The sequence below is a fragment of the Epinephelus lanceolatus genome, chromosome 19, assembly GCF_041903045.1.
Source record: "Epinephelus lanceolatus isolate andai-2023 chromosome 19, ASM4190304v1, whole genome shotgun sequence".
Classification (NCBI taxonomy): domain Eukaryota; kingdom Metazoa; phylum Chordata; class Actinopteri; order Perciformes; family Serranidae; genus Epinephelus; species Epinephelus lanceolatus.
The window spans coordinates 34,925,272-34,951,426 of NC_135752.1; the positions used below are offsets into that span (position 1 = coordinate 34,925,272).

The 26,155-nt window shown below is 39.9% G+C and overlaps 4 protein-coding genes across 4 annotated transcripts; 3 read left to right on the top strand and 1 right to left on the bottom strand.

Annotated features, from left to right (window-relative positions):
• Positions 1 to 1,020: 1,020 nt before the first annotated feature.
• On the top strand, positions 1,021 to 6,861 carry LOC117270134 (N-acetyllactosaminide beta-1,3-N-acetylglucosaminyltransferase 2). The gene is made up of 2 exons (XM_033647618.2): positions 1,021 to 1,222; positions 3,770 to 6,861. The coding sequence occupies exons 1-2, from the start codon at positions 1,141 to 1,143 to the stop codon at positions 5,140 to 5,142; spliced, it is 1,455 nt and encodes a 484-aa protein (XP_033503509.2). The 5' UTR covers positions 1,021 to 1,140; the 3' UTR covers positions 5,143 to 6,861.
• A 2,094-nt stretch (positions 6,862 to 8,955) lies between these two features.
• Positions 8,956 to 9,728, top strand: LOC117270051 (heat shock protein 30-like). The gene has a single exon (XM_033647476.2). The coding sequence runs from the start codon at positions 9,024 to 9,026 to the stop codon at positions 9,651 to 9,653; it is 630 nt and encodes a 209-aa protein (XP_033503367.1). The 5' UTR covers positions 8,956 to 9,023; the 3' UTR covers positions 9,654 to 9,728.
• A 2,990-nt stretch (positions 9,729 to 12,718) lies between these two features.
• mrps24 (mitochondrial ribosomal protein S24) lies at positions 12,719 to 15,706 on the bottom strand. Its single transcript, XM_033646510.2, has 4 exons — positions 15,515 to 15,706; positions 14,617 to 14,694; positions 13,693 to 13,804; positions 12,719 to 13,430 (listed from the first exon to the last, which is right to left on the bottom strand). The coding sequence occupies exons 1-4, from the start codon at positions 15,554 to 15,556 to the stop codon at positions 13,147 to 13,149; spliced, it is 516 nt and encodes a 171-aa protein (XP_033502401.1). The 5' UTR covers positions 15,557 to 15,706; the 3' UTR covers positions 12,719 to 13,146.
• A 632-nt stretch (positions 15,707 to 16,338) lies between these two features.
• On the top strand, positions 16,339 to 21,871 carry nudcd3 (NudC domain containing 3). Its single transcript, XM_033646180.2, has 6 exons — positions 16,339 to 16,723; positions 18,561 to 18,868; positions 19,132 to 19,264; positions 19,349 to 19,492; positions 19,580 to 19,768; positions 21,522 to 21,871. Exons 1-6 carry the CDS (start codon positions 16,526 to 16,528, stop codon positions 21,630 to 21,632), a joined length of 1,083 nt encoding a protein of 360 aa, XP_033502071.2. The 5' UTR covers positions 16,339 to 16,525; the 3' UTR covers positions 21,633 to 21,871.
• Positions 21,872 to 26,155: the final 4,284 nt, after the last annotated feature.

Consider the following 26,155-nt stretch of genomic DNA (forward strand, 5'->3'; position numbering starts at 1 on the left):
CACCAGGGGATGAATCCATCACAATGCTTTTGTTCTCTGCTTAAAAAAATGAGCATAATTCCAAAACTAAAGAATGTACATAGTTCAAATAAGTTATGGAGTGTTAAAAATATATATTTTTGTGCTTTTACATTTAGAAATCTTTTGGATCAGTGTGTTTATATTTTGTAACATCCGATGAAAAAATAAGTCAGATTTATATTTAATGACACAATTTCACTACTTAATTATTATGTTTTGTTTTTTATTTTTCTATTCATTGACTCACTTAACCCTTTAGCTTAGGTTGTACAGATTTTAAGGATATGAAGCAGTAAAGATAGGCCTATTCCAAGAAATGACCTCATGATAATCAAAAATACCAATGTTCAAAGGTTAGAAATAAATATAAAAGGAAACCATTTAAAGTCACTCCTCTGAACCAAAATAAAAAACTCAAGTCCCCCCCCCCCAGTGCTTCAAAATTATTTGACATGCCTCACCTGTTTTGCATCCCACGCCCCACCCCCTTTCATAAATAACGAACAGTTCCTAAACTCTATTATACCAGGTCAGTGATGTCATTAATTTATTCCCCTTCTTATATTCCTTCATTCAAACCTGCAGGCAAATGTAGGCTATACAAGAACACTGACTGCTTTCTAAATGCAGAGTGTGGATTACCTGGTTCACTAAGTACTTTTTCGTGTTTGTATAAGTAGTGAAATGTTGAGCCATTATCATGACGATTGATGTCCAGCAGGCTGCGGTCGGGTTATCTTCTCATAGATCATTTGGCCACATGCAAATACACAGACTGCAGCTCCTGCAGCACCTGCATGCAAATCAAAGTCTATCTGTGTGCAGAAATTATTGCCTGGCGAGGCTGCTTCCCGATCTCAAATCAGTCCGTGCCAGCAGCACAAATAGGCCTACATTAACCCTGTGTGTATTTTCCTCATCTTACACCGCGGCGTTAAGGAGCCACAGTGGCGCATGCTCTGCGCGCAGCCACCTGGGACCTGTTGCTCAGATGCGGCGGTGCTGCGGTGAGAGGACGCCTTTAGGTTGAGAGGATGTTTGGGTTTATCCGTCAGCGTTATGGATGTAAATGATGCGCTACAGACCCGCCACGTTACGACCAGCCTATAACCAAGCCGGATGAAACACTACAACAGAAAGTGGACACCTCAAATCACTGTGATCTCAGTCCGCTTTAACAAGGAAGGCAGTGCACACACTTGTAAGTACATTTATGCTTTGTCTGTCATTAGAGTTGTAAGTATATTGCCATCACTATCCATTAATTATGACACGTTTATGTTGGAGACTTTAGGCTTGCAGGAGTCGATATTTTGGATTTGGGGTTAGGTCATCTGTAAATTTAATGGTGCTGTTGCTAAAAAGAAAAGAGGCAAACAGGTAAGCCTTAATCAAACACACCATTAAAGCTAATTTAAGAATAATGCATCAGTGTTTACTCAACTTTTAAGAGCTAAAGAAAGAGGGAGTTAATCCATTATATTGCATATACATGTTCCACACCAGTCTACAGAGGCTTTCAGCAGGTAGGCACAGGATGATGCTTTGACTGTGTAGACAAGAAGAGATAATTACCCTCACTGGACCATCACCAAGGAGACAGAAACTCCAAAGGGCTGCCTACAGTGTTGGTTGTAAAAATCTCTCAGGTGCACCCAAAGCATCATTTAAATCTGTGTTGGTTTTAATGTTTTCTCTGTTGTAATTTTTTAACTTTCTTTTTAATTTTGAAATGCAGTGTTAACACGTCCTTTGTCAGTGCCGATCAATGTATAGTAAGTGAGAGAAAGAAAACGTGCAAAAATAAATAAGTAAATAAAACCAATACATAAAAGAAAATTATGAAAAAAATAAAAATAAAGACATACACCCATGTATAAAATAATATAAATAATATTCTATTTCTGTCCATTTCCAAAGGATGGCTATAAAAAGCAGGGTAACAACTATATTTGTTGCTTTTTATTGCCGTTTTCAAAGTTAGATAAACCAGGCAGTAGTGTAAATGTGAAAACAGAATATCTGGTACAAAAATATATAAAAAATATTCAACAAGTTAAAAAATCAAAAAGGTGATTTGTATAGAAAAAGACACAAGTTTGCAAAATATAATATTTACGAATACAACATATCGTTCTATTTATGGTTTTATTTAAAGCAATAAAAAAGTAAATGAATAGATAAATAGTTATAGATTTTTTTTTTTTAAATTTTTTTAAGAATAAAATAAAATTAACAACAAAACAAAAGTGGTCTATAAAGGGTTGCCAGATCTGGTAGAATTTGGAAAGAATTGGGCAGGGGCCTGTGTTTGCTTCCAATTTAATAATATCAGTCCATGTGCTAGTACGTTTACAAATAACATTGTATTATTTGGGGAGCTGGTTCACACAAGATCAGAACCTTAATACCAAAAAGTGAGGTCAGTGGATCAGGATCCAGAGGGCAACCCAGGACGTCTGACAGTGACTGAAAAATATTTGGCTAGTGGGTCTGGTGATTGCCCACAGTGGTTGCACACTGGACTAATACTTGGGTACATATTACAGAGTAAGTCTATGCAATATTTTAAATTGCAAAAGTCCATGTCTAGCACAAACTAGACAAAGAATGCACCAGTAGTTGGGCTTTTGTCCATGACTCTTCTGAAATAGCAACCCCCCAAATCATTTTTAATCTAAACACAAAAGTGCATTATATCCTCCTGAGACCCTGTGTCCTCATCAATGGACGTCGCATTTTGGGTAGCCTCGCTCACCAGACCTTTCTCAAGAAAAGAAAGGTCTGGCTGGGCCGACTCTCACTTTTAGATTGGAGAAAAAAAACGCCCCAGCTGCTTGTATTTCTTTCAACCAATCACAATCGTTCTGGGCGGTGCCACAGCAACGGTGCGCTAGCAAAACTTTTGCTGGGGGGAAACAGGTTTTGGTGTAACACACCCACAAAAATATCACCTACAGGACGCGAACCACGGCAGAAAAATGGCTACATCCCCGCAAGATCAAACACTGCAAAAGTTAGTAAAGGACGTGTTGAAAACTGCAACCGGAGGTGGTAGGGCGGGACTTCAGCAGGTGGCTCATTCCGCCCAATGAGAGGCTGATCTATGCAGCGAACTTCTGCCCACTCAGACTACATTTTGGGTTTACTTGACCTTATACTTCATTCTACTTAACTCAGACCTGTTGTCCTCGTTCATGGACACTTTTTGTGCCATCTAGTGGTAGTAAGGGCACAATACACTAATCCATGTAAAAACAAGATGGCAGCCATTTTTGCCAAGTCTGTCTGCAGCCGATCCCGACACAAAAGTGGACAAGGTCCAAAACCTGATCACATCTAATGGTTGAAACTTGTTTATTTATGATTGATAATGTTTGTAGTTTTATATGTCAACAAATTTGACCAATGTTAGCAACAGGAACAAGCTGTTAATTCAAACGAGTAGCAAGTACTCGTTTGAAGTCATTAAGACTTTATTGTCGTCTCGTTTGAGGACATTGGGACTTTATTATCATTAACAGTGTTTAGGTTTTTATACTAATCACGTCCTACTGATCCCAAATAGTGAGGAGAAATTAAAAATGCATACCAAACAAAAGTTCAGGTCTCAGGAGGATAAATAACAGAGGTGCTTCCTTTCATGGTAATTAGGGAAGGTTACGTACCTGTAAATATCTGAAACAATGAGCATGTGTTATGTCAACTTTAGTGCGTGACTGCTAAAGTCTCATTTTCATGTGTGCAGGTGTGTGTCTGATTTGTACGCTACCGGCGATGGGCAGATGCTGCAAATGCAACGGGAGACTTCTGTGCATGTGCCTGCTGCCTTGCATGATGACCGGCCACCTTCTGATCTACATCATGGTGTCCATATTCGTCACCATCTCCTACAGCCCTCCGAAAATAACCATCCACTATATCGCCACTGGGATTTCTGCAAACTCCTCCGCAATGGCCTCTCACCCACTTGGCCCCTTCTGGAACCTCCGTCTGGAGGACAGTGCACTGTGGAACCGGCTGCAGCACACGTGGGACCGTCAGCACAACCCGATACTGCGAGGAAACATGACTGGGATCCCAAGGAAGCCAAAAGCGAAGGTTTTAACAGAAATGGAAGATGAGTGCCTCTCTGACTGCGTGTCACACAAGGGTTCAGTCCCTCGTGTGCAGGATTTAAACAGCTTCCCAGAACAAATGAGGGCGTTTATATTGTCGATGCACTGCAGGGAGTATCCTCTGCTTATCAACCAACCTGGTATGTGTAGGAGGAATAACAGCAGCATGGTTCTGGATTCTCCCATGCTCCTCATGGCCATCAAATCTCAAGTGGGGAACTTTGAAAACAGGCAGGCCATCCGTGAAACATGGGGACGCAGTGGTCTGGTGAGGGGGGAGTCAAATAAGAAAGGCCGATTAGTACGCACTGTGTTTCTGCTTGGAAGGCAGGACTCAAGCACTGGTCCTCACCCAGACCTCAAAAACCTCCTGGAGCTCGAGAACCAGAAGTATGGGGATATCTTACAGTGGGATTTCAGAGACTCTTTTTTTAACTTGACCCTAAAGGACCTTTTGTTCTGGCACTGGCTCCAGCAGTACTGCCCCACCGCCATCTTCGTCTTCAAAGGGGACGATGATGTCTTTGTCCGAACAGGTGCCCTTCTGGATTACCTGCACAAGCAATGGGATGAGCACATGCTGTGGAAAGCGTATACCAATGAAACCGACATGGATTTGTTCGTTGGGGATGTAATCAATAACGCAATGCCAAACCGGGAGCCATCCACTAAATACTACATACCAGAACGTTTCTACAAAGGTGCGTACCCACCGTATGCTGGTGGAGGTGGGGTGGTGTATTCTGGCTCACTTGCATTACGACTGAAAGAGGTGTCCAAGAGGGTGCGCCTCTTCCCAATAGACGATGTGTACCTGGGCATGTGCATGCACAGACTCGGGCTCTCTCCACGCCATCACCCGGGTTTTTTAACGTTCGATCTCCCGGAGACAGACAGGGGCAATCCCTGCGCTTACAAATCAGTCCTGCTTGTTCACAGGCGGAGTCCCAAGGAGATGCTGACACTATGGAAGCAGCTCCAGAATCTGCCAGGTCAATGCTGAGGCTCATTTGCCTGCCAAATGGGATTCATTAAGTGCTGGATGAATGCTGCCACCACACTCATTTGGAAAACCTACACACTGTGACTGCAAGTAGACATTACCCTACAAAAGTCACATGCAATGTACCTTTCCCCCAAAGAGTTACGTAACACTGAGGAGGAGACTGATCTACCTCAAAGGGTGCTTTTATTTAAGTGACGTGACACAGTAAGGGTCCCTACATGCTATTTGTTACAGTCAATACAGACATGTATTTACCCTTAAAAGTTATATTTTACTACCTAATAAAGAACATTTAGCACCTTACATATTGTTTCATAATACTTGATGATTATATTTTGGATAGACACTCATCAGACGCTTTATTAGGTACACCTGTTCAAATGTTTGTTAACACAAATACCTAGTCAGCCAATCATGTGGCAGCAGCTCAATGCATTTAGACATGTAGACATGATCAAGATGACCTGCTGAAGTTCAAACCGAGCAAAAGAACAGGAAAGAAAGGTGATTTATGGTCACACACTGGGATTTTCACCACAACCATCTCTAGGGTTTACAGAGGATGGTCTGAAAAAGAGAAAATATCCAGTGAGCCAAAATGCCTTGTTGATGCCAAAGGTCAGAGGAGAATGGCCAGACTGGTTCAAGATGATAGAAAGGCAACAGGAAGTCAAATAACCACTGGTTCCAACCAAGGTCTGCAGAAGACCATCTCTGAAGCAACAACACCTTGTCCAACCTTGAAGCAGATGGGCTACAGCAGCAGAAGACCACACCAGGTGCCACTCCTGTCAGCTAACAACAGGAAACTGAGGCTACAGTTCACACAGGCTCACCAAAACTGGACAATAGAAGATTGGAAAAACGTTGCCTGGTCTGATGAGTCTGGATTTCTGCTGCCACATTCAGATGGTAGGGTCAGAATTTGGCGTCATGGATCCATCCTGCCTTGTATCAACGGTTCAGGCTGCTGCTGGTGGTGTAATGGTGTGGGGGAGATTTTCTTAGTACCAACTGAGCATGGTTTAAACACCACAGCCTACCTGAGTATTGTTGCTGACCGTGTCCATCCCTTTATGACCACAGTGTACCCATCTTCTGATGGCTACTTCCAGCAGGATAGCGCATCATGTCACAAAGCTCACATCATCTCGAACTGGTTTCTTGAACATGACAATGAGTTCACTGTACTCCAATGGCCTCCACAGTCACCAGATCTCAGTCCAATAGAGCACCTTTGTGTGTGATGTCATCATGTCAATATGGACCAAAATCTCTGAGGAATGTTTCCAGCACCTTGTTGAATCTATGACACCAAGGATTAAGACAGTTCTGAGGGCAAAAAGGGTCCAACCTGGAACTAGCAAGGTGTACCTAATAAAGTGGCTGGTGAGTGGGTGTGTGACATGTTCACTGATGAACATACATTTATTTATTTTGTCTTGTTTTCTCATGTTTTGTTGATGTTCCAACTAAAATAAGGTTTCAAAATGTCTCACATCCACATTGCCCAATATTTAAAATGCAACTTATATTTTTGTAATTTCAGTAATAATTTAGAGCGATGCATGACTTTGACAGTGGTTATTATTTAGCTAAGCAGGATACAATGTTTAGAGGAATTATGATATTTCGGAACAATAAGTTAATTACAGCCGCTGCAAGGAACTTTTAACTGGATATGCAAAAGTCTCTTGTTTCTGCTGATGTCTGTGCGTGACCTACAACAGCAAATGAGACCATCGGTGTGAAGATAAGCTATTTCTATATGGTGTATATCCATACCTTTAGGAAACTGTCTCTGGGTCCGCCCCAGGTCACTTCCAGGACGAAACGATTTACGGCACTCAGACGGCACACTTCATCTTACCTAGCTGCTTCCATTTAGTGACTCTTATAAATAGTCGCTATTCCTCCTCCTCGACCCGACGTCCACGGGGAGTTAAAATAGCAGCAATCATCGGGTAAAAGTTCTGTGAAAGCACTGGACTCACCAACAGTCAGCCACGGTCACTATAAATGTAAGCAGCTAGGTAAGATGAAGTGTGCCGTCTGAGTGCCGTAAATCGTTTCGTCCTGGAAGCGACCTGGGGCGGACCCGGACACTGTTTCCTAAAGGTATGGATATACACTATATAGAAATAGCTTATCTTCACACTGATGGTCTCATTTGCTGTTGTAGGTCACGCACAGACATCAGCAGAAACGAGAGACTTTTGCATATCCAGTTAAAAGTTCCTTGTAGCGGCTTTAAAAAATGTTGTCTTTAAATTGGAAGGGATGGGAGTGTTATTAGAGATGAACACAGCCAACTGTAATGCTATTTGTTGCTGATGGTATTTCACCAAAACTGTATGTTGTTTGAAGGTGAATACTAAAGCATTTTTTTTATTGAACACCCTTTTTTAAGGTCTAAAATTAGACATGCATATCCATTGATGAATTTAAGGGCATCATAAAGAATGTTGTGATAGAACGTGTTTGTTTTTCTTGAGAGGCTGCTGTGTTGAATAGTTGTTGTTTTATTGTGGATTTATGTATTAAATTTGACGTGTTTTGATTGGCTGCTTCCTGGTGAAATAAAGGTAAATAAATGTGTTTATTTAATTTAATTTGATTTAAATTTAAATGTTTTTTTTATTTTATTTTACATTATTTTATATCATTTATTTATTTTTATTTTTTTAAAGATATTTTGGGGCATTTTGCCTTTAATTGATAGGATAGTGAAGTGTGAAAGGGGGAGAGAGAGAGAGAGACATGCAGCATACAGCCTTGTACATGGGGCGTCTGCTCTATCCACTAAGCCACCGACGCCCCATTATGTATTTATTTTTAATTTCAATTCTATTTTGGTTGCAACATGATGTAAAAACATTTGATGATGTGATTTTCCATAACTGCAAAATATTTTTGGTAATTTGGCTATAAAGAGGCTGTACAATTTTGGTTTGTCACCATTAATATGTTCATTTTATTTACCAGAAATAAAAGAAAATCATGACAAGAATATATTTAGCATCTGTTGTGGCCTGAAAAAACATGCCATAAAAAAAGGAAACTATGACAACTGCCTTAATTTACCCCACTGGAAGATAAAGAAGACGACATGGAAATGTAACCCCAGGAGACGACTCTCCACCAGGGAGAATTAAAGCTGTTGCAGAAAAACACCAACGAAAAGAGAAGAAAGATGAAACACTGAGTGTGACTGAGTATGCACTGAACTATTCAGCAATTCTCTTTATTACATTAAAGTCTGTTCTTGTCTGGTCTGTGTCATTGATTTTGGTGCTAATATGCAGACAGTGGCTTCAGAGTAATGTGGTTGCAGAAGGAGATAAGTCCATCTAAGAACTATAGCAGGAAGATGACTGAGCTGCTAATGAGGAAATGGATATATGAAGCAAAAGTGGGTAAAATCTAAATGTAATTATAATTTAATTCAACCAAAAACTGCAAGCTCAGTATGAAGCACTATTCCTACTAGCAGCAGTAATACTATTTGTTTTATACCTGTACAAACAGATCAAACAAAACCAAATCTAGAAATGTGAGATCCCATTGGAGCTGTGTTTATGAGAAATGCAGTTTGGACAAAAGAAAAGACCTAAATCTGATGACATGAGCTTTAGTGACATCTAGTGTTGAAGTCCAGCAAATGCAGGAAAGTTCCTGAAAACACAGGAATGATCCAGTGACATCACCAACCCTGAGTAACAGCTCCCCTCAGTGGAGACATGTGGCAAAGACAAGAAAGTTCCTGAAGACTCTGGAGCTCCTCCAGTGAGAATATAAAAGCTGGGACAGTCCCACTGCTGAGACAGAAAGCAACACACACTTAAGCAAGAGGACTCAACACTGAACACACACTGAGGATGCTGTGCTCTCATGGACTCCACTCTGCCCTCAGTCCAGTCATGGACATGTACTGGCCTGTACGCATTCTGAGGTCAGAGGTCAAACCTCTGCTTCACCAGCAGGATCTACTGCAGAGAAACCTACAGGAGCTCCGCAGCTGGCTGGAGCTGATGGACAAACTTCAACACAAGATCCAGGAGCAGACAGAGCCTTTCCAAGCCAACATGGCCGTGCAGCCACTCTCCTGCCAGCTGGAGGAAGAGGGAGAGCACTTCGGCCTGACCCTGGACGTTCGAGGCTTTTCCCCAGAGGAGCTGTCTGTCAGACAGGAGGGCAGGAAGCTGAGAGTCAGCGGGAAGACAGAGAAGAAGCAGGAGGACGGGAAAGGCTCCTACTCTTACAGACTCCAGGAGTTCAGACAGGAGATTGATCTGCCCCAAGGATCCAACCCTGAAGCCGTCACCTGCTGCCTGGCTCCAGACGGGAAGCTCCACATCCAGGCAGCCAAAGCTCCATGTGTTCAGGAGGCTGAGAGAGAGCTGACTATCAAGAGGAGCTCGGAGGAGGAAACACAGCAGAGTGTGTGTTCACACACTGAAGACAGCAGCACACAGGGCACACCTGGAAACATGGACTCACCTGCATGATTCATTCATTTCATGATGACATATGTGCTGTTGTGTTTTTATAACTGAGTATAATAAATAAATGCATTTAAACTGAAATTATGGGTGTGAAGTGTATATTTTTTTATAGTTTCTTTTTATAGCTGTTTGACACAAATGTTATAACATAAAATATACTGCTAATTTTTGTGCTTATTTGTTGTTGAATAGGAGAGGAAACAGAATAAAACAAATTTTCAACAATTCAAACTATAGACTTAATAATAACTTTATCTGTCTATGACTGATTTTACCAGTATTTGATGAGTGTTGGCTAACTGTGTAATTTATCTACAGCTTTTAACTGGATAGAGCCAGGGTTAGCGAGTTAGCTTGCTAACTAGGTTGGCTATGTTAGCATTTTTCTGTTTCAAATTCCTACAATTAAACAAAATCTTCTATAACACTGAACAAAAACCCTATATGCTAAGGTTAGTGAGTTAGCTTGCTAACTAGGGAGATTATGCTACAAGTAAACCTGCCGATAGACTAGAATATTAGCGAGCTAGCTTGCCAACTAGGCAGGCTACTGCAATGAGCAAGCTTGCTAATAGGCTGAAATATTGTTCATTAAGAGTAAAGATAATGTCATTTTGCAGTTGCAAAGACTTGAGAAGGACACATAGTGTATTCAAAACTATCTTTATCCTGTATAATTTGTTTGATCCAGGGACATAATTGCCATGTCAACCCTAAATAGATTAGTTGAAGTTAATCCAGGACCATCACCGCTATGTTGATGTCAACATTAACAAATTATCCAGACTCAGCGTGGTGGTGATGATGATGATGATGATGATGACGGTATCGGATAAACCTAGGCAAATCTATCCAGGATCAACATGGAAAAATGCGTTAATTGCAGGAATTTACAACTGAAAATGCTATTATCTTTACTCTTTGTCTGTGAAGTTTACTTGTTAGCATAGCCTACCTAGTTAGCAAGCTAACTTGCTAATATTTTAGCCTATTAGCAAGCTAAATTGCTAATTTTAGCAAGATTACTTGTTAATATTGTAGCCTATTAGCAAGCTTACTTGTTAATATTGTAGCCTATTAGCAAGCTAACTTGTTAATATTGTAGCCTATTAGCAAGCTAACTCAATATTCTAGTGTATTAGCAAGATAACTTATTAATATTGTAGGCAATTAGCAAGCTTATTTGTTAATATTGTAGCCTATTAGCAAGCTAACTCAATATTCTAGTGTATTAGCAAGCTAACTTATTAATATTGTAGCCAATTAGCAAGCTTACTTGTTAATATTGTAGCCTATTAGCAAGCTAACTTGTTAATATTTTAGCCTATTAGCAAGCTAACTTGTTAATATTGAAGCCTATTAGCAAGCTAACTCAATATTGTAGCCTATTAGCAAGCTAACTCAATATTCTAGCGTATTAGCAAGCTAAATTATTAATATTGTAGCCAATTAGCAAGCTAACTTGTTAATATTTTAGCCTATTAGCAAGCTAACTTGTTAATATTGTAGCCTATTAGTAAGTAAGTAAATTTTATTTATATAGCACTTCTCACAGAGAGGACTCACAAAGTGCTTCACAAGATAAAATACAAAAAATACAATAACAGAAACAATGCAAAATACACAAAAACAAATAAAAAGTAAAGTGCAGCGAAATACAGAGATGATACAATGGACAATTAATGGAACGCATGCCTAAACAGATGTGTTTTTAACTGCTTTTTTAAAATGTCCACGGAAGAGGCCGCTCTCAGCTCATGAGGTAGTGCATTCCACCATTTCGGTGCAACAGCCTTAAAGGCTCTATCACCTTTCGTCTTTAATCTTGTGTGAGGGACAGTAAGTAGGTGGCCTTCAGCGGACCGCAGTGACCTGACAGGACAGTGAAAGGACACCAGATCCGTCAAGTATGCAGGTGCTTGACCATGGAGGGCTCTGTAAGTGATGGTTAGAATCCTGTGCTGGATCCTGAAATTAACAGGGAGCCAGTGCAGGGATGCTAGGACTGGAGTGATGTGAGTGAACTTATGAGATCTGGACAGAAGCCTGGCGGCAGCGTTCTGGACTAGTTGGAGGCGGTCTAATGAAGTTTTATTGAGACAGGTGAAAAGAGACTTACAGTAATCTAGACGTGAGGAAATAAAAGCATGGATAATCATTTCTAGCTCGGAATAAGTTAACATGGATCTGAGTTTGGAAATGTTTTTGAGGTGGAAAAAGCAGGAGCGAGTGACAGTTTTGATGTGGTCATCGAAGAGCATGGCCTGATCAAATGTGACCCCAAGGTTTCTCAACTTGGGGCGCACATTTGCACTGAGGGACCCTAAGCAGCTGGCCACTTTAGATGCTGAGCAAGAGGTGCAATAATTAAAATCTCAGTTTAACTGTGTTCAACTGAAGGGAGTTAGAAGCCATCCAGTCCTTAATTACATTCATACAATCGTACAGTGAGTCAATTCCATCAGTCCTATCAGGGTTAAAAGAAAAATATAACTGGAGGTCATCTGCATACATATGGTATGAGATACCCTCAAAATTGCTGATGACATCTTTGAGAGGGAGCATGTATAGCGTAAAGAGGATAGGCCCAAGCACTGAACCTTGAGGCACCCCGCAAGAAAGGGGGGCAAAGCCTATTAGCAAGCTTACTTGTTAATATTTTAGCCTATTAGCAAGCTAACTTAATATTGTAGCCTATTAGCAAACTAACTTAATATTGTAGCCTATTAGCAAGGTAACTTGTTAATATTGTAGCATATTAGCAAGCTTACTTGTTAATATTGTAGCCTATTAGCAAGCTAACGTGTTAATATTTTAGCCTATTAGCAAGCTAACTTAATATTGTAGCCTATTAGCAAGGTAACTTGTTAATATTGTAGCCTATTCACAAGCTTACTTGTTAATATTGTAGCCTATTGCAAGCTAACTTGTTAATATTGTAGCCTATTCACAAGCTTACTTGTTAGCACAGCCTACCTGGTAAACAAGCTAACTTGCTAGTATTCTAGTCAATTGGTGGGGTTAGGGTTAGGGTTATAGTTTTATAAATAAATGGGTCTAAACTGAAATTAGGGTTGTGAGATTTATTTTTTAATCTTGCTTTACAAAACATCCCTCTGCTTTGGCAGCAATGTGTTAATTTTTTTTAATTAATCACAAACTTTTCACCTCACTTACAATCCACCATGATAAAGGATGATATCATGACATTTCTAAAATAACAAATTACAGATGAAACATGGTGAGCTGAAGCAGCAGTATAAACACACATACAATGTATTCAACCTTGTAGTTGCTATATTTGTTTAACAGTGTCAGGTGTAATGTTTCAGTGACACACACATGATTGTATTTTCTTCATTTCTGAGAGTGTGTTTAACAACAGCACTGAGACTGAAAACATTTGATAAGACAGGAGCAAAGTCAGCACTGGAGCAAAATCCAGCTGCTGGTACAGTAACTCTCGCAGGAACAGTATTAGTACCACCTTGTTGCATCAGAGGTACTTGTACACAGCTTTATCCTGCAGCATCTGAATCTCTAACTTGACGGGGCATTTGTACAAGTGCGACAGTAGTGTCTCTGAGTAGCCTACAAGGAAGTAAATCTTCTGTGGTCCTAATTTCTGGAGCACTAAAGCACACACTATGAGCATGTTGCCGCGCCTTTTGATCACGATCTCGTTGGCCAGGCAGTTGTGGAAGGTCCCGAACATGAAGCGCCTTATGAACACGTCCTCTATGGTCCGCTCAGCTGCGCCCTCCTCTCCTTTCAGGTTACCTGGCAGAGACAGGAAGGAGAGTTGTCTTGAGACATACAGCACTAAATTCAACTTTAAGTGTCTTGCCTTAACTCTGGATCCAAATCTAAATTTTAAGAAACAAAAAAAAACAGAAAAAACTGTGATATATATGCAAGCTGTGATCCTTTTACACATGTCCTATTGTGTTACATGTTATAGTCAGGCTGGAGAGACACTACATCACTGAACCATGAGACCCAAGCTGTTAAACTGCTCTTTGACAAGCATGGTCATGCTCACTGGTGTGCTGCGACAGCCATCCTTTGCGATGGGCGATCTGATGAGGTGGAAGTGCTTCCTCATAGGTCACAGGTCTGTCTCCTTTACCCACTCGCGCACGACCTGCTCGGTTCTGGAAAACAAAAAAGAAAGAAAGTAAGAGAACTGAATGTCAGTAACAACAGAGGGTGCTCACTTGGGCTCAACTCCACCTCTGTGCAAATCACAAATATGCAAGAATATTCTAAAACAATTGTAACTTTGGGAGAGGTTTCATATTAGCTTCAGCTTTGTGGATTGTAGATTTTGTCTCTTCTATCTTTGATATTGACAACCACTAAAAATTCTTGTTTTCGTCACTGGCAGGCTCAGATTGTCATGCTAAGTGTCTGACAACATTATGGAAATGATCCTACAGAGATAGACCCTTTTTGTTAAAGAGTAAGATCCTATTTGTCAAACCAGAAACGGGGCTGAAATTGCCATTGTCAAACCAACCAGCCTGTATAGAGGCAGCATATATTCACATCTAACTGTGAATTAAGGGTTTATTTGCACCAAACTAGAGTTGGTGACTGTTGGAACACTGGAAAGACAAACCTAGATGGCATTTGTGAGTTGTATTTTGTTTCTGTCAACTTTGAATAAAGAGTGTTTTACAATCATAAAATTACTGTTTATTTAAGTGGAGCTTGGGGGGTTTGATGATTGCAATTTTGGGGCTGTTTCTAGTTCAACAAAAAGGGTCTCACTCTTTAACGAAAAGGTCTATCTCTGTAGGGATCCTTTACTTAATGTCAGACACTCAGAATAATGATCCGAGCCTGTCAGTGACACAATAGCCCTTTAGTGGATGTAGATGAATTGTTTCCATTAGACTCTTAGACAAACATGTAACAACAGCATGCTGTCTAACTATGATAATGTCTGGATGTCAGCATTTACCTTGCAGCACACTGCAGTGACATGGAGTGCTCTGCTTCCAGGGGAGCTGCATAATAAGCTGGACCTTGCTAAAGCGCTCTGCAGAGAAAACAGAGGAAACACCATGACAGTAAAAAACTTCAGATTTCAAAGCCTAAGAAAAGAAAGCTTTCACACGATAAAATATGAATGAGTAAGAGTTGAGCTTATGGAATGATGTTTAGCCCTACTGGTCATCTACCCTTGGTTATGCCCAGTGGTCATATGCAACAACATAAATCTACTTAAGAACAAATTTGAAGTTCTTGCACATTACTTTAGTATTTCCATTTTATGCAACTCTATACTTCTACTCTACTCTTTCTCAGAGGCAAGTATTGTACTTTTAACTCCACTATATTTGTCCGACAGCTGTAGCAACTTTGTAGATTACAGTTTTTCATCCCCTTCCTGGACAGTGAAAAGCTCAAATCTCCATATGTTCGTGTTGAATGTTTGAACGAGTTAAAATGAGCACAGCCTTAGACATCTACAGCTGTAAAATGCAACACACTCATTAATGTTGCTGTAAGCTGACAGCAGGGAATATTTTATTGCACTGTAAGTTAAGTACTTTTACTTTGAGTACGTTGCTGATACATACTTTTATTTAGCTAAGGTTTTAAATGCAGGACTTTAACTTGTAGTCAAGTATTTTCACAGTATGGCATTATTAGTACCTTTACTAGAGGATCATCTTCCACCACTGAGCATGACAGACATGAAGCTACGTTAGCTAACGGTCAGTTAACCTGTTCGCTCCTAAATAAACACGCTCTCAAACTGCAGAGCTGAATTAACCGGGCCACATTATTTGTGCTATTTTAATATTAATTCATATAAATATACCAATATTAAACGTTTATTTTTTTTCACTTACCAGCAGCCTCACGGTCCCTGTGCTGCTCAAGGACGCCGCCATGTTTCTGTGAATCGTAACGGAGCGTAGACAGCTAACACTATTTCCTCAAATGTATTTGAATTCTGTTATTATATTTATATCCGGTATTTTAACAGCTAATTAAAACTGCGACACCGCTAGAGTTATAACTCGTGTTAAAATGGCAAAATTATTAATTCTCCCGTAAGCTACGCCTGTACACTGGAACTGTTTATGCGACAGTCAAGCATCTGTTTCCATCGGACGACTGTTGACACGTACCAACCGGAAAAAGAAAAAGTAAAACGTAGAAAGAAGAAAAAGTGTAAAAGTTTGTAGAAAGGCTAACTTTAAATGATTTATTGTAATACTAATTAGTGTTGTTAATTTATGCGTAAAACAGTATTTCAGGTTTTTATGTTAGTTTGTTTTTTGTGTCATTAATTGTGTCTTTTTATCAAGAGTATTGGCAAATTAAAATGTACAAAACATCCGGTAATTAATAATTAATAACAGAACATGTAATAAATGAATAAATAAACAAATTAAATAAGAATGGCAAAGCAGGTTCAATCAGAGGATTTTGGGGAAAAGTGCATAATTTTCAAAAATAGTAATAGTAAAAAGATTTTTTTCAAAAAAAAATCAGGAAATGACTCAGCGAATTTCTGTTTGTGACTAAAAAATGTAGCATTTAGAATAATAAAATTAATTAGATATTACATATCTTGATTATCATACTAATAAATAACGCCCCTACAGGTTTGTGATTAACTGTCAAATTTTATGCGTTTGTCGACTTGGTGCACTTACTTTGAAAAGATGGGACCGGGAGTGGCATTACTGTTCTGGAACGAGAAGAGCAGCCGTTCAGAAACGTTACCCAGCGAGTTACACTTATTTATAAACTCGTATTTCTTGAAAGCGGCTCTTTGTTTCGGTCTCTAAATCGTCAGTTGGGACACTTTGAAGGTTAACGTGTGAACACGGTGATAAACGGTAAAAGCCGCAATGGCGTCGCCTCTGCAGATGACAGAGATGTACGACAACGCACTGCTCGGGATCCTGCAGCACGTTGGAAACATCCAGGACTTTCTTCAGGTCTATTTTGGGTTCCTGTACCGTAAAACCGACTTCTACCGACTGCTGTCGAGTCCCAACGACAAGATGGGGTTTCCTCCCGGTGTGGCGGAGAAGATGGTGTTTAAGGTGAAGTTTGTCAACATGGAAAAGGAGCAACTTCCTAAGTTATTGAACCCTTTAACATTAGAGTCTGTGCACCTGTATTTATGTGTTTTAAACCGACTGTTTGCCGTTTAACATTCAAAACTTAATTATATTACTGCCAGTTGTGGAAGATGTACTCAGATCTTTTGCTTACAAGGGGTGGGAATCACCAGAGGTCTCACGATACGATATTATCGCGATACTCAAGTCAAGATACGGTATTATCGCTTTTTTAATAACGTATATTTTGACATTTAATACCCTTTTTTAAACCTGCAAATTATGGCTTCAAATGAAAACATTCTCAACATCAGTTTTATCTAGTACTAGGGATGCATGGTAGTATCGGCACATCTTTGGAATCGGCAGAAATCGGCTTTCAAATGAATTATCGAAATCAGCCAACATTATTATTTTGCACAATGAATAATTATTACACATACTGAAAAGTAATGTATTTAATTTTTCCATCTGTTGGTGGGTCATTATGATAACAGCATGCATGTGTGATATGATGTTAATCCCACTACAGAAAAGACTTGATAACTAAACTTGGGCGAGGAAGAAAATGGTTATATTGCTATCTGTGGCGATAATCAGCCAAATGAGTTACATATCGCCATATCAGATATTGATAAAACAATCCAATATCCTGCATCCTTATCAATATAGTTTTTGGTCTGTTCATCTAACTTAAAATCAATTTATTGCAGCAAATTGTATCTAGTGGACTGAGAAAGAAACTGATTTTGTTATTCTAGTAGGCTCCCAAAAGTTTAATTTGTACATGTAATATTCAATAATTTTTTTTACAATAAAAAAATAAACGCTTGCTGTCAGTGTATTTGTGCAATATTACCTTACGAAAATTATCATGATAATATGCTGTTTCCCCCCCCCCCCCCCCCCCCTTATTACCTAGGTAGTAAAAGCAGTAATATCACAGTGTGGAAACACTCTGTTACAAGTAAAATACCCACACTCTTAATCTGATATAAGTACAAAAATATTACCATGAAAATATACTCAAAGTAGCTAAAGTAAAAGTATTTACTATACAGAATAATCTATTTCAGTATTAAATATAATGTATTATTTGAATTTTATTGATGCATTAATGTGTTCAGTTCATCACTTTAATGTTGCAGGTAATTTGTTGCTTTACATGATGCTGGATATCTTGTGATTTTACTACGTGATTAGTTAACGTACAGTAATAAAATATGCTTTATTAATCCAAGAGGGGAAATTCAGTTTTTTTTTTTTTACTCCGTTGTCATATACACACACGGACAAACAGGACCTGTACATGCATTAAATAGAGAGATGTCAGAGCAAGGAGGCTGCTGTTTCTATTATTTTGTCCACCCCATTTATATCAATGAGGACAGGCTAGATAACAGAAACAAATCTCCTTTTAATGCAGTTCACTGCAGCAGCACCACGAACCTCCAGAATGACCATACAGTTTTATCAACAGCTCTAAAAAGATAAAAACTGAATGTTATAACATTCATGAAGGAGGATTTAGTGCAGGACTGTTGCATTAGACTGCATTAGTTTCAGCCAGGTGCACCTAATAAACTCACAGCTGAGCATATATACACACAGTAAATGAGAAACACCACAGAAACAGATTAAAGAATACTGTGATTGCTGCAACACGTCAGATCCTGTGCTAAAGTGAGCCAGCAAGTGTTTAAGCCAGACAAACTCAAACTACAGCGGCAGGTGGTTCAGTCCCTCCTTTCTGATTGAAGATATGTGAATAAGTGAAATTCATGCCGTTATCTGTCACAATCTTTTACTTCCTCTTCAGACGTTCAAGGTGTTTGAGAAGCTGGCAGACCACGACAGAGAGAGGCAGCTGAGCGAGCTGCAAAAAAGAGAGCAGAGTCAGTGTGTTCCTCCAGCAGTTCAGGAGCTGGAGGTCACCGCAGAGGAGACAGAGGAGCAGAGCACAGAGGCCGCACAGACGGAGAGTTCTCCCTCAGATGCTGGAGGAGTTACAGCTCCTGCCTCCTCAGAAGCGACTGTCAGCCCTCAGCCTGAGGACAGCAGCTCAGGTTCAGGACAGGTAGCTCAAGGAGACCAGGCAGCTGCAGCTGCTACGACCTCAGCAAAAGGGTGAGTGACCTTCAGTGTTTTTATCCATCAAAACTATGTGTTCTTACTGGTGAATTAAGTCTAGAGTCAGCCTATTGAAAGTGACATTACATATCAGTACATCTCAGTAAGTGCACATACTGTAGTAAAATCTTTCTGTGTAAGCGCCACTTATAATACTGGTTTTCGTAACTTTTCAAAAGATTCTCCAGCTCTAGTTTACTATGATTTGATAATAATGTCTTTTTGTACGTGTGTGTGTGTGTGTGTGTGTGTTGTTTCAGGACTCAGGAGAAGTATCAGTCAGACCCTGACAGTTACAACGGGGCTGTGAGGGAAAACTACAGCTGGTCTCAGGACTACACTGATGTGGAGGTCCGCGTGTTTGTGCCAAAGACGATCATTAAAGGCCGACAGGTAAACACGGTCTATCCCATCACCTGACGCACCAGGAATGCTGTTCTCATTCCAGTGATTTCGTCTCATACATGCTGTCCTCAGGTCAGAGTCAATCTGCAGACCAGCAGCCTCCAGGTGTGTGTGAGGGACGGAGCCGAAGACAAAACACTGATGGAGGGAGAATTCACTCACAAGATCAACACTGAGAACTCTCTGTGGAGTCTGGAGCCTGGAAACTGTGTGGTCGTGAGTAAACTCGCTCCTACGTCACTCGATGTCTCCAACTTTCATATCGAACAGCTTTTAATAGAAGTCACCGTCTTTGACTCGCAGCTGTCGCTCAGTAAGACCTCGGAGGTTTGGTGGAACGCAGTGCTGAAGGGAGAGAAGGAGATTGATATCAACCAAATTAACCGCGAGCGCTCCATGGCAACGGTCGATGAGGAGGAGCACGCCGTTCTGGACAGACTCTCCTTCGACTACCATCAGAAGCTGCAGGGGAAACCACAGAGTCACGAAATGGTGAGAAAACTCAAACTCCAAACACAATGGGGAACGATCTGAAAATGTAACTTGGTGTTACTATCAGGGGTCATGAGCTCTGATAAGGCCCAAAAAATCAGGCCCTGCAGTTTCTGTCCAAGCCTGACCCATTCCCGAACCAGAGCAGCAGTTTTGGGCCCAAGCCTGATTAAAAGCTTGAATTTATACCGTAAAAGAAATATATATTATCTATTTAATCATGTGAATCAAGTGAAGCACGCGATCACGCGTAGTGCTCTACTGCTCCAAGAGTGGGGTGTTCTGAATAACCAAACAGTACGTCCAGGTCCAGGTCCTGCACTTGGAGCGAGTACTTCCAAGCATAACCTTCGTCAGACTCTGGACGGAGTTATTTTAAGTAATCAGATGTATCTTTCTGTGTAAAGATCTCTCCTTTCATGCAGCAGCTCTTCTGTTACTTTGCCTGTCTGCAGGTCTTATCTGTGTCCTCGTATAAAAGCTTATTATAAACCTGGTTATGGAAGAAACTGACTTTCTTCAAGACAAATCTACCTGAGGAATTCAAGTTTTTGTAATCATACAGCCTGATTAGAGAAACCAGGTCTTTCATTAACATTTAAAAAAATCATCTCACTGGGGAAAGGCAACCTGAACCAAGTGAGTTTTGCCATTTAGACACAGGTGACTTCCATACTGCTTCATTTAGACATGACAGGATAATTTACGGAAGCACTGTAACTGCTAGAGGGGGCAGTGACTTAACAAGTACTTGAAGACGTCGTGTAGAAGTGAGCGTTCATAGGTTGTGGATTTAAAACTTCCCAGTATTTTGAGTAGAAGCCTGAATTAATGAGATAGAATTGTGAGTGTGAGGGACGATCGCTCCGTCCTCTCACGGTTTATCCACTCTAAAATCCACCCTATTGTACAGGGATGAAATAACATTTTATTCTAAGTATCTGCGTATACTGAGTCTGATATGTAACTTACAGTATATTTACTTGACTGGTGATTAAAGGGTGAGATCCCTGCAGTGATAGGCCATTTTGTTAAAGAGTAAGATCCTTTTTGTTTAACCAGAAACAGCCTCAAAATCATCATCATCAAACCCACCAGACTCGCCATCTTGGTTCATCTTTACACTGTTCCAACAATCGCCAACTGTGCTTTGGTCGAAATAAACCCTTAATTCCCCCAGTTAGATGTGAAAATATGCTGGCGCTGTACACGCTAAAACTAGTGTTTATTTAAATGGAGTCTGGTGTGTTTGGCGAGCAATATGAGCTGGGATTACAGTGCAGCCTGTTTTGCTGCTGCAGTGGTCTCTCAATGCAGCACCAGTTTCAAAAATTGTTGTTCCCATTAGTCGTTTAAATACAGAAACATGGGAAAATAGGCTTAAAGAAATAGGTTAAAAAATGCTGAAGTAATCCTTTAAATATGTATCGACACATTCAAATAAATAACAGCTCTAAGCTTCTAAATTTCCCCCACCTTTTTTCACGAGCTTGATGAAGGTTCTAGTTCATAAATATTAAGTTTATGGCCTGTAATCAAAAAAATACTGAATATTATGATGCTGAAAAGCCAGTCAAATCCCCGGTAAATACTATTTAGTGTCCAAATCAGCACCAATCTGTTTTTTACTGCCTGATTTGCACTGGTGTCCAGTTACAGTACTCTGACTCACCCCTAGATGGCACTGTGGGGTTTTATCAGCATGGTTGGTGCATGTAAACACATCTCTCTCCATGCGTGTCTGTCTCCACAGAAGGTGCACGACATGCTGAAGAAGGGCTGGGACGCTGAGGGCTCACCGTTCAAAGGGCAGCAGTTCGACCCCTCCATGTTTGACATCCCACCCAGCGCGGTGCAGTTCTGAGGCATGGCCCAAACTCAGCCAAATATGAACTGAATCTTTCTTTATGTGCAGAGCCGGTGGTTGTAAAGTCAACTTTTACCGGCCGGTCTGGTGTGTTGGACGTTTGTCCTTAACTGTAAGAGCAGAACTGACACTGGCATTGTGTGGAATGGGAATACAGACGAGGACATGTCAGTATATCAAATGTTTATTTGATGTTTTGGCAGAATGAAATCTGATAAATGTGTGAACTTTGTTAATTGATTTGCTCTTTATTTAATAACACAGTGCCTATATGTGTGATTCTGTTATTATTGTTCTGTTTCATCTCTCAGTAGCCAGGTTTCCATCCAAACGTAGTGCAAATTTTAAACGAATTTCCAGAAAATCCTCTAAAGAAAATCCGCTGCTCTTGGGCAAATATTAACAGTTAATTCATCAAGATAAACAACAGGTAAACCCTGAAGCTAGAAAACTATTTGTGGGCACCATCTTTGTGTCTGGTATCCAGCTCAGGGTGTCTGCAGGTTCTTTAAAAGTTTGAAAACCTCCTAAATCCAATTTTATATATATGTTGCGGACTCCAAATAAGTTAAAAAATAGCCGCCCACAGATGCCATGGTGGGAGATATGATGACCTCACTGTCTTTGGTTTAGTTTTACTCACCGTTTGATGATCCAGGTGCTTTGGTTGGTTTCAGAGTTGACTGATTGCAGGATGTGTGGAGGTTTGCACGGTGACGCTATGAACTTATCGTCTTGAATGTCGCGTTAAAAAAATGAATGCAAAAAAAAGCTGTGTAGATCCTCTGGGTGTGGGGCAGCCATGGTTTCACAGGCATGGATGGAATCTGGAGGCGTACAACCGCAAAGCAGTAACTCTGGTTATCCTTTTGTGAATCCAGTGCCGTTCCGTATGTTGAGATGTTGTGTGTGCAGTGATTAACCATGTACAAACAATTCAAACTACCTGGCCCTTAAAGGAAAACCAAAAATTCAGTGTCAGCTAGTTTAAAGGTTTAAATCCACCCCATTTTGCAGACAAAAATAATGTCAGTGTTTTTTTTATTATTCTTTATTATTATTATATTACATTAAAACTAAGTTACCACCTCAACTGAACTGTGAACTGCATGTCAGTAATCTCATTTAATACTGCTACTTCCACCTATGAAATATTATGAAAATTAAATTAGCTGTGTCGTTTCCTGACCTTAAAAAAAAAAAAAAATCCCAAATAAACAAGCCTTCACAAAAACAAGGTTCAAATCAATGGGGTATTAAACAACTTCATCAAACAATAAAAACTAAGATTAACTAAAATCACAGCTGGTAAAGAATGTAACCCCATGGCGTCTTCCACACTTGCCAGGTCAGGTGGTGCATTAAAGTGACTCAAATCGGAAACTAGAACTTATAAAAATGGCTATAAATACAGTATAGTATGAATATAAGGCCTTAAAAATTACTTAATATTTAGGGTCCAGGCAGCTAAGCTGCCAGGACACTATTGTAATCCTAGGTATTCTTCTTCTTTCTTCTTCCAAGGAAATCACACTTCCCATGGGTGAAAACTCACCAAACTTTGCACAAAGGTCCAGTCTCATGCCAGATATCCTCAACTGTAAACTCAAGCCAATAGTCTTGATGGTGGCGCTACAGCAAGCGTCTAAAGTTCAAAACTTTGAAAATTCATAACAAATCAACCATACGTGCTACAACTTCACAACTTTCATCAAACTGTAGCCCCAATATTGAAGAAACTTTTGTACATCTTTTGTACAACCTGTTAAAAATTATGAAGTCCAAAAACTGTAAAACTTCTTAAACCTATCTCCTCCCACAATTTTTGCTCAATTGACACCAAACTTGCTACAGAGCATCTTCAGACTGTCCTACAAAAACTACGTTTCTCAGATTTTTGATTTATCAAAAATTGAGCCTACAGTGCATCAAAATGTTTGACTGTAAACGGTACTGTAAACATATAGATGCAAATTCTTGCTAAATAAATCTTCAGTGTTCATGAAAAAAAGACAAAATTCTAGAGTCATGGTAGATGATGTGTGGCAAATTTCAGAATTTTATCTCAAAAACTGAATTTTTGACAGCATTTTGAATTTTGCTCTAATGTGAACAATTGGAGTCAATGTAAAAATGGCAATTTTAAACATCAGTTTTTCACTTATGGAGCAAATCAATCATTGTTACAAACAAATTACCAACATCTCCATGCTGTCTAGATGCAATATGTGTATTTTCAGATTTTTGTCTTAATAACTGAATCTTTTACAGTGGTTTCAAATCTGCATTTCCATGCATGGATGGCTGCTTTCCTACACAACAGTGAATGGCTTACTCAATTTGTGAAGCCACTGTTGAGTTGCTACTTGCCAATTAGCTCAAAGCGGTAGATGACCGTCTTAGGTGCCAGAGGTTGCTCAGCATTGCCTAAAAATGCCCGGACCCGAACCATCGCTATAATCTTAATTTTGGATTTGTGGCGTCTAAATTACCACAAACATATTACCCAAATTCATTTATCCATCTTATAATTTCTTTTTCTTAAAATTAGTCAACCTCTTATGCATTAAAGTGTCGTCCCCCCCGAAAGTCTTACATTTGGTTTAAAATTCTCTTGAAATGGTCTTAAAAAGGATTAAAATTAAGTGTTTGATACCTGCAGACACCCTCGTATAAAACATTCATGCCTCAAACTGTGGAAAACATGATGGAAATATTTCTGTCAGTCTCGTGTTAATGTCAGGAAGGTTAGAGTCTAAGTCGCACTCACACATCTGATGTTCTCGGCTCTTCAGTGTTTCTGCTGCATTCTGTTTTTATTCATAACACCAACTTCTACACTTTCACCAAGTGCAGGAACTTTTTTGCAACATATCGAGGTTTTATTTCAAAATCTTTTTCCTTTTTGTTTGTTTTTGTTTTTCTGCTTTTTAAATGATTATTGTGGATAAGAACAGGTGGATGTAAACACACTTCTTGTTACTGGGTGAATCAGTTGATTTCAACTGGAAGACTTTGGCAAAGACAAATCTTTTTCATCTCTTCATCTGTCTCAAGGTGTTTGCTTCTTACTGGTTGTGATTTCCTCTACAGTCATACACAGCCATGAAGGTTTCTCTTATTTATCTGTCATCTATCATAATAAGAGAAGCAGAGAGATGATATTCAAACATGGAAAAAGACTTGATGTCAGTATTTAAACTGGTGTTTAAGTGGTTCTTGAAAACAAGAAGCAATCTCTTAATCGATTGGCTATCGGTCTGACACTGATTTATCCTCTCGACAGCCAATGAGCCCTTTTGAGATGACCTGTTCCTCGCTGGGAAAGTGGATGCAAACAGTTGGCACTGGAAAAAAAAGCTTCTGTCAAGTCAAGTTTCCTGACGCCTTCAAAGAATACACAGGAACTCAGAAATAGTTACATCCTGTTAGATCCATCTGTAGACTACCTGTAGGCTAATTTGTGTTTCCTAGGATGCCTTACTCTGTGTCTGATTGTCTTACCCAGACAATCTTACCCTAATCCTACCCAGTCTCAACTCCCTTGCCGAAACCTAACCAAACCTAACAAAGGCAATGAGTACTTTCCAATCATAGAGAGATTAAGGCGGATCATTCCTTCGCAATCCTAGGATTCAGAAATTAATTAGCAGTTTGTCAATAAATGAAACCCTCATTGAACAACATGAGACTCATAGTCTACGATATAGCATTAAATATTACAGCTGCACAGATCTGCCTCAATCTGGTGAGGTTATCATCGCCCACATGTGCATGATGTCAGAGCTACTTGGGATAAAGTCGGACATATATCTAACTGTCATTGTGCAGCAATTACAGATGATCAGTTATGTGCAGGCCGAGCTCATCTCGAACAAACTTAATATTTTAGGGGCTCCAGTGTGGCCTTGAATACCTGGGTACTGGATTTCCGGGACAAGACTTCCACTCCTCTGCGCCGGTCTTTGTGAACAGTCCGATTAGCAACTTGAGACGAGAGACTGGAGTTGGATTTGAGAGATGTCTACAAATGTTGTCAGACTTTCACTTACACGAGCTGAACATGCACTCACACTGATGCTTTTTTGTAGGTGCTTCAGGTCCAGATGACATTTCGGCTAACGTCTATAAACAGATATCTACACATGAATGCAGATAGGTGTATACAAAAAGCTTGATCGTTGGACAATAGCAAAGGGGTTCTGAGGTTGTATTCTGGCCGATGTGTTCTGCCTCTTTTGCTGTTTGCACGGACTGTTAGCCTGCCCACTCAATTGTGATTGGTCAATACTACTCAGACTACAAATGGAAACCAGAACACTGCTGTTGTTTCTATAGATTGCCATGGAAGTTAAAGTCCCTCCACTTCTTTCGCTTAAAGAAATATTCTACTGATGGAAAGGTGGTATTTTCAGGAAACTCTGCTGTCTATACCGAAGAAAGACACATACTTTTGACGTTAGTGCCATGACTAGAGAAAACAGAGGAAAAGAGCTGTGGTAAATGCTTTTGCTCAAAAG

Coding starts and splice junctions, on each gene's coding strand:
- LOC117270134 (XM_033647618.2), top strand. CDS start 1,141: ATGAAACACTACAACAGAAAGTGGACACCTCAAATCACTGTGATCTCA. Junction 1,223..3,769: donor GGAAGGCAGTGCACACACTT/GTAAGTACATTT, acceptor TCATGTGTGCAG/GTGTGTGTCTGATTTGTACG.
- LOC117270051 (XM_033647476.2), top strand. CDS start 9,024: ATGCTGTGCTCTCATGGACTCCACTCTGCCCTCAGTCCAGTCATGGAC.
- mrps24 (XM_033646510.2), bottom strand. CDS start 15,556: ATGGCGGCGTCCTTGAGCAGCACAGGGACCGTGAGGCTGCTG. Junction 14,695..15,514: donor CAGGGACCGTGAGGCTGCTG/GTAAGTGAAAAA, acceptor TTTTCTCTGCAG/AGCGCTTTAGCAAGGTCCAG. Junction 13,431..13,692: donor ATGGCTGTCGCAGCACACCA/GTGAGCATGACC, acceptor TGTCTCTGCCAG/GTAACCTGAAAGGAGAGGAG.
- nudcd3 (XM_033646180.2), top strand. CDS start 16,526: ATGGCGTCGCCTCTGCAGATGACAGAGATGTACGACAACGCACTGCTC. Junction 19,265..19,348: donor CGATCATTAAAGGCCGACAG/GTAAACACGGTC, acceptor TGCTGTCCTCAG/GTCAGAGTCAATCTGCAGAC. Junction 19,493..19,579: donor AGCCTGGAAACTGTGTGGTC/GTGAGTAAACTC, acceptor TTTGACTCGCAG/CTGTCGCTCAGTAAGACCTC.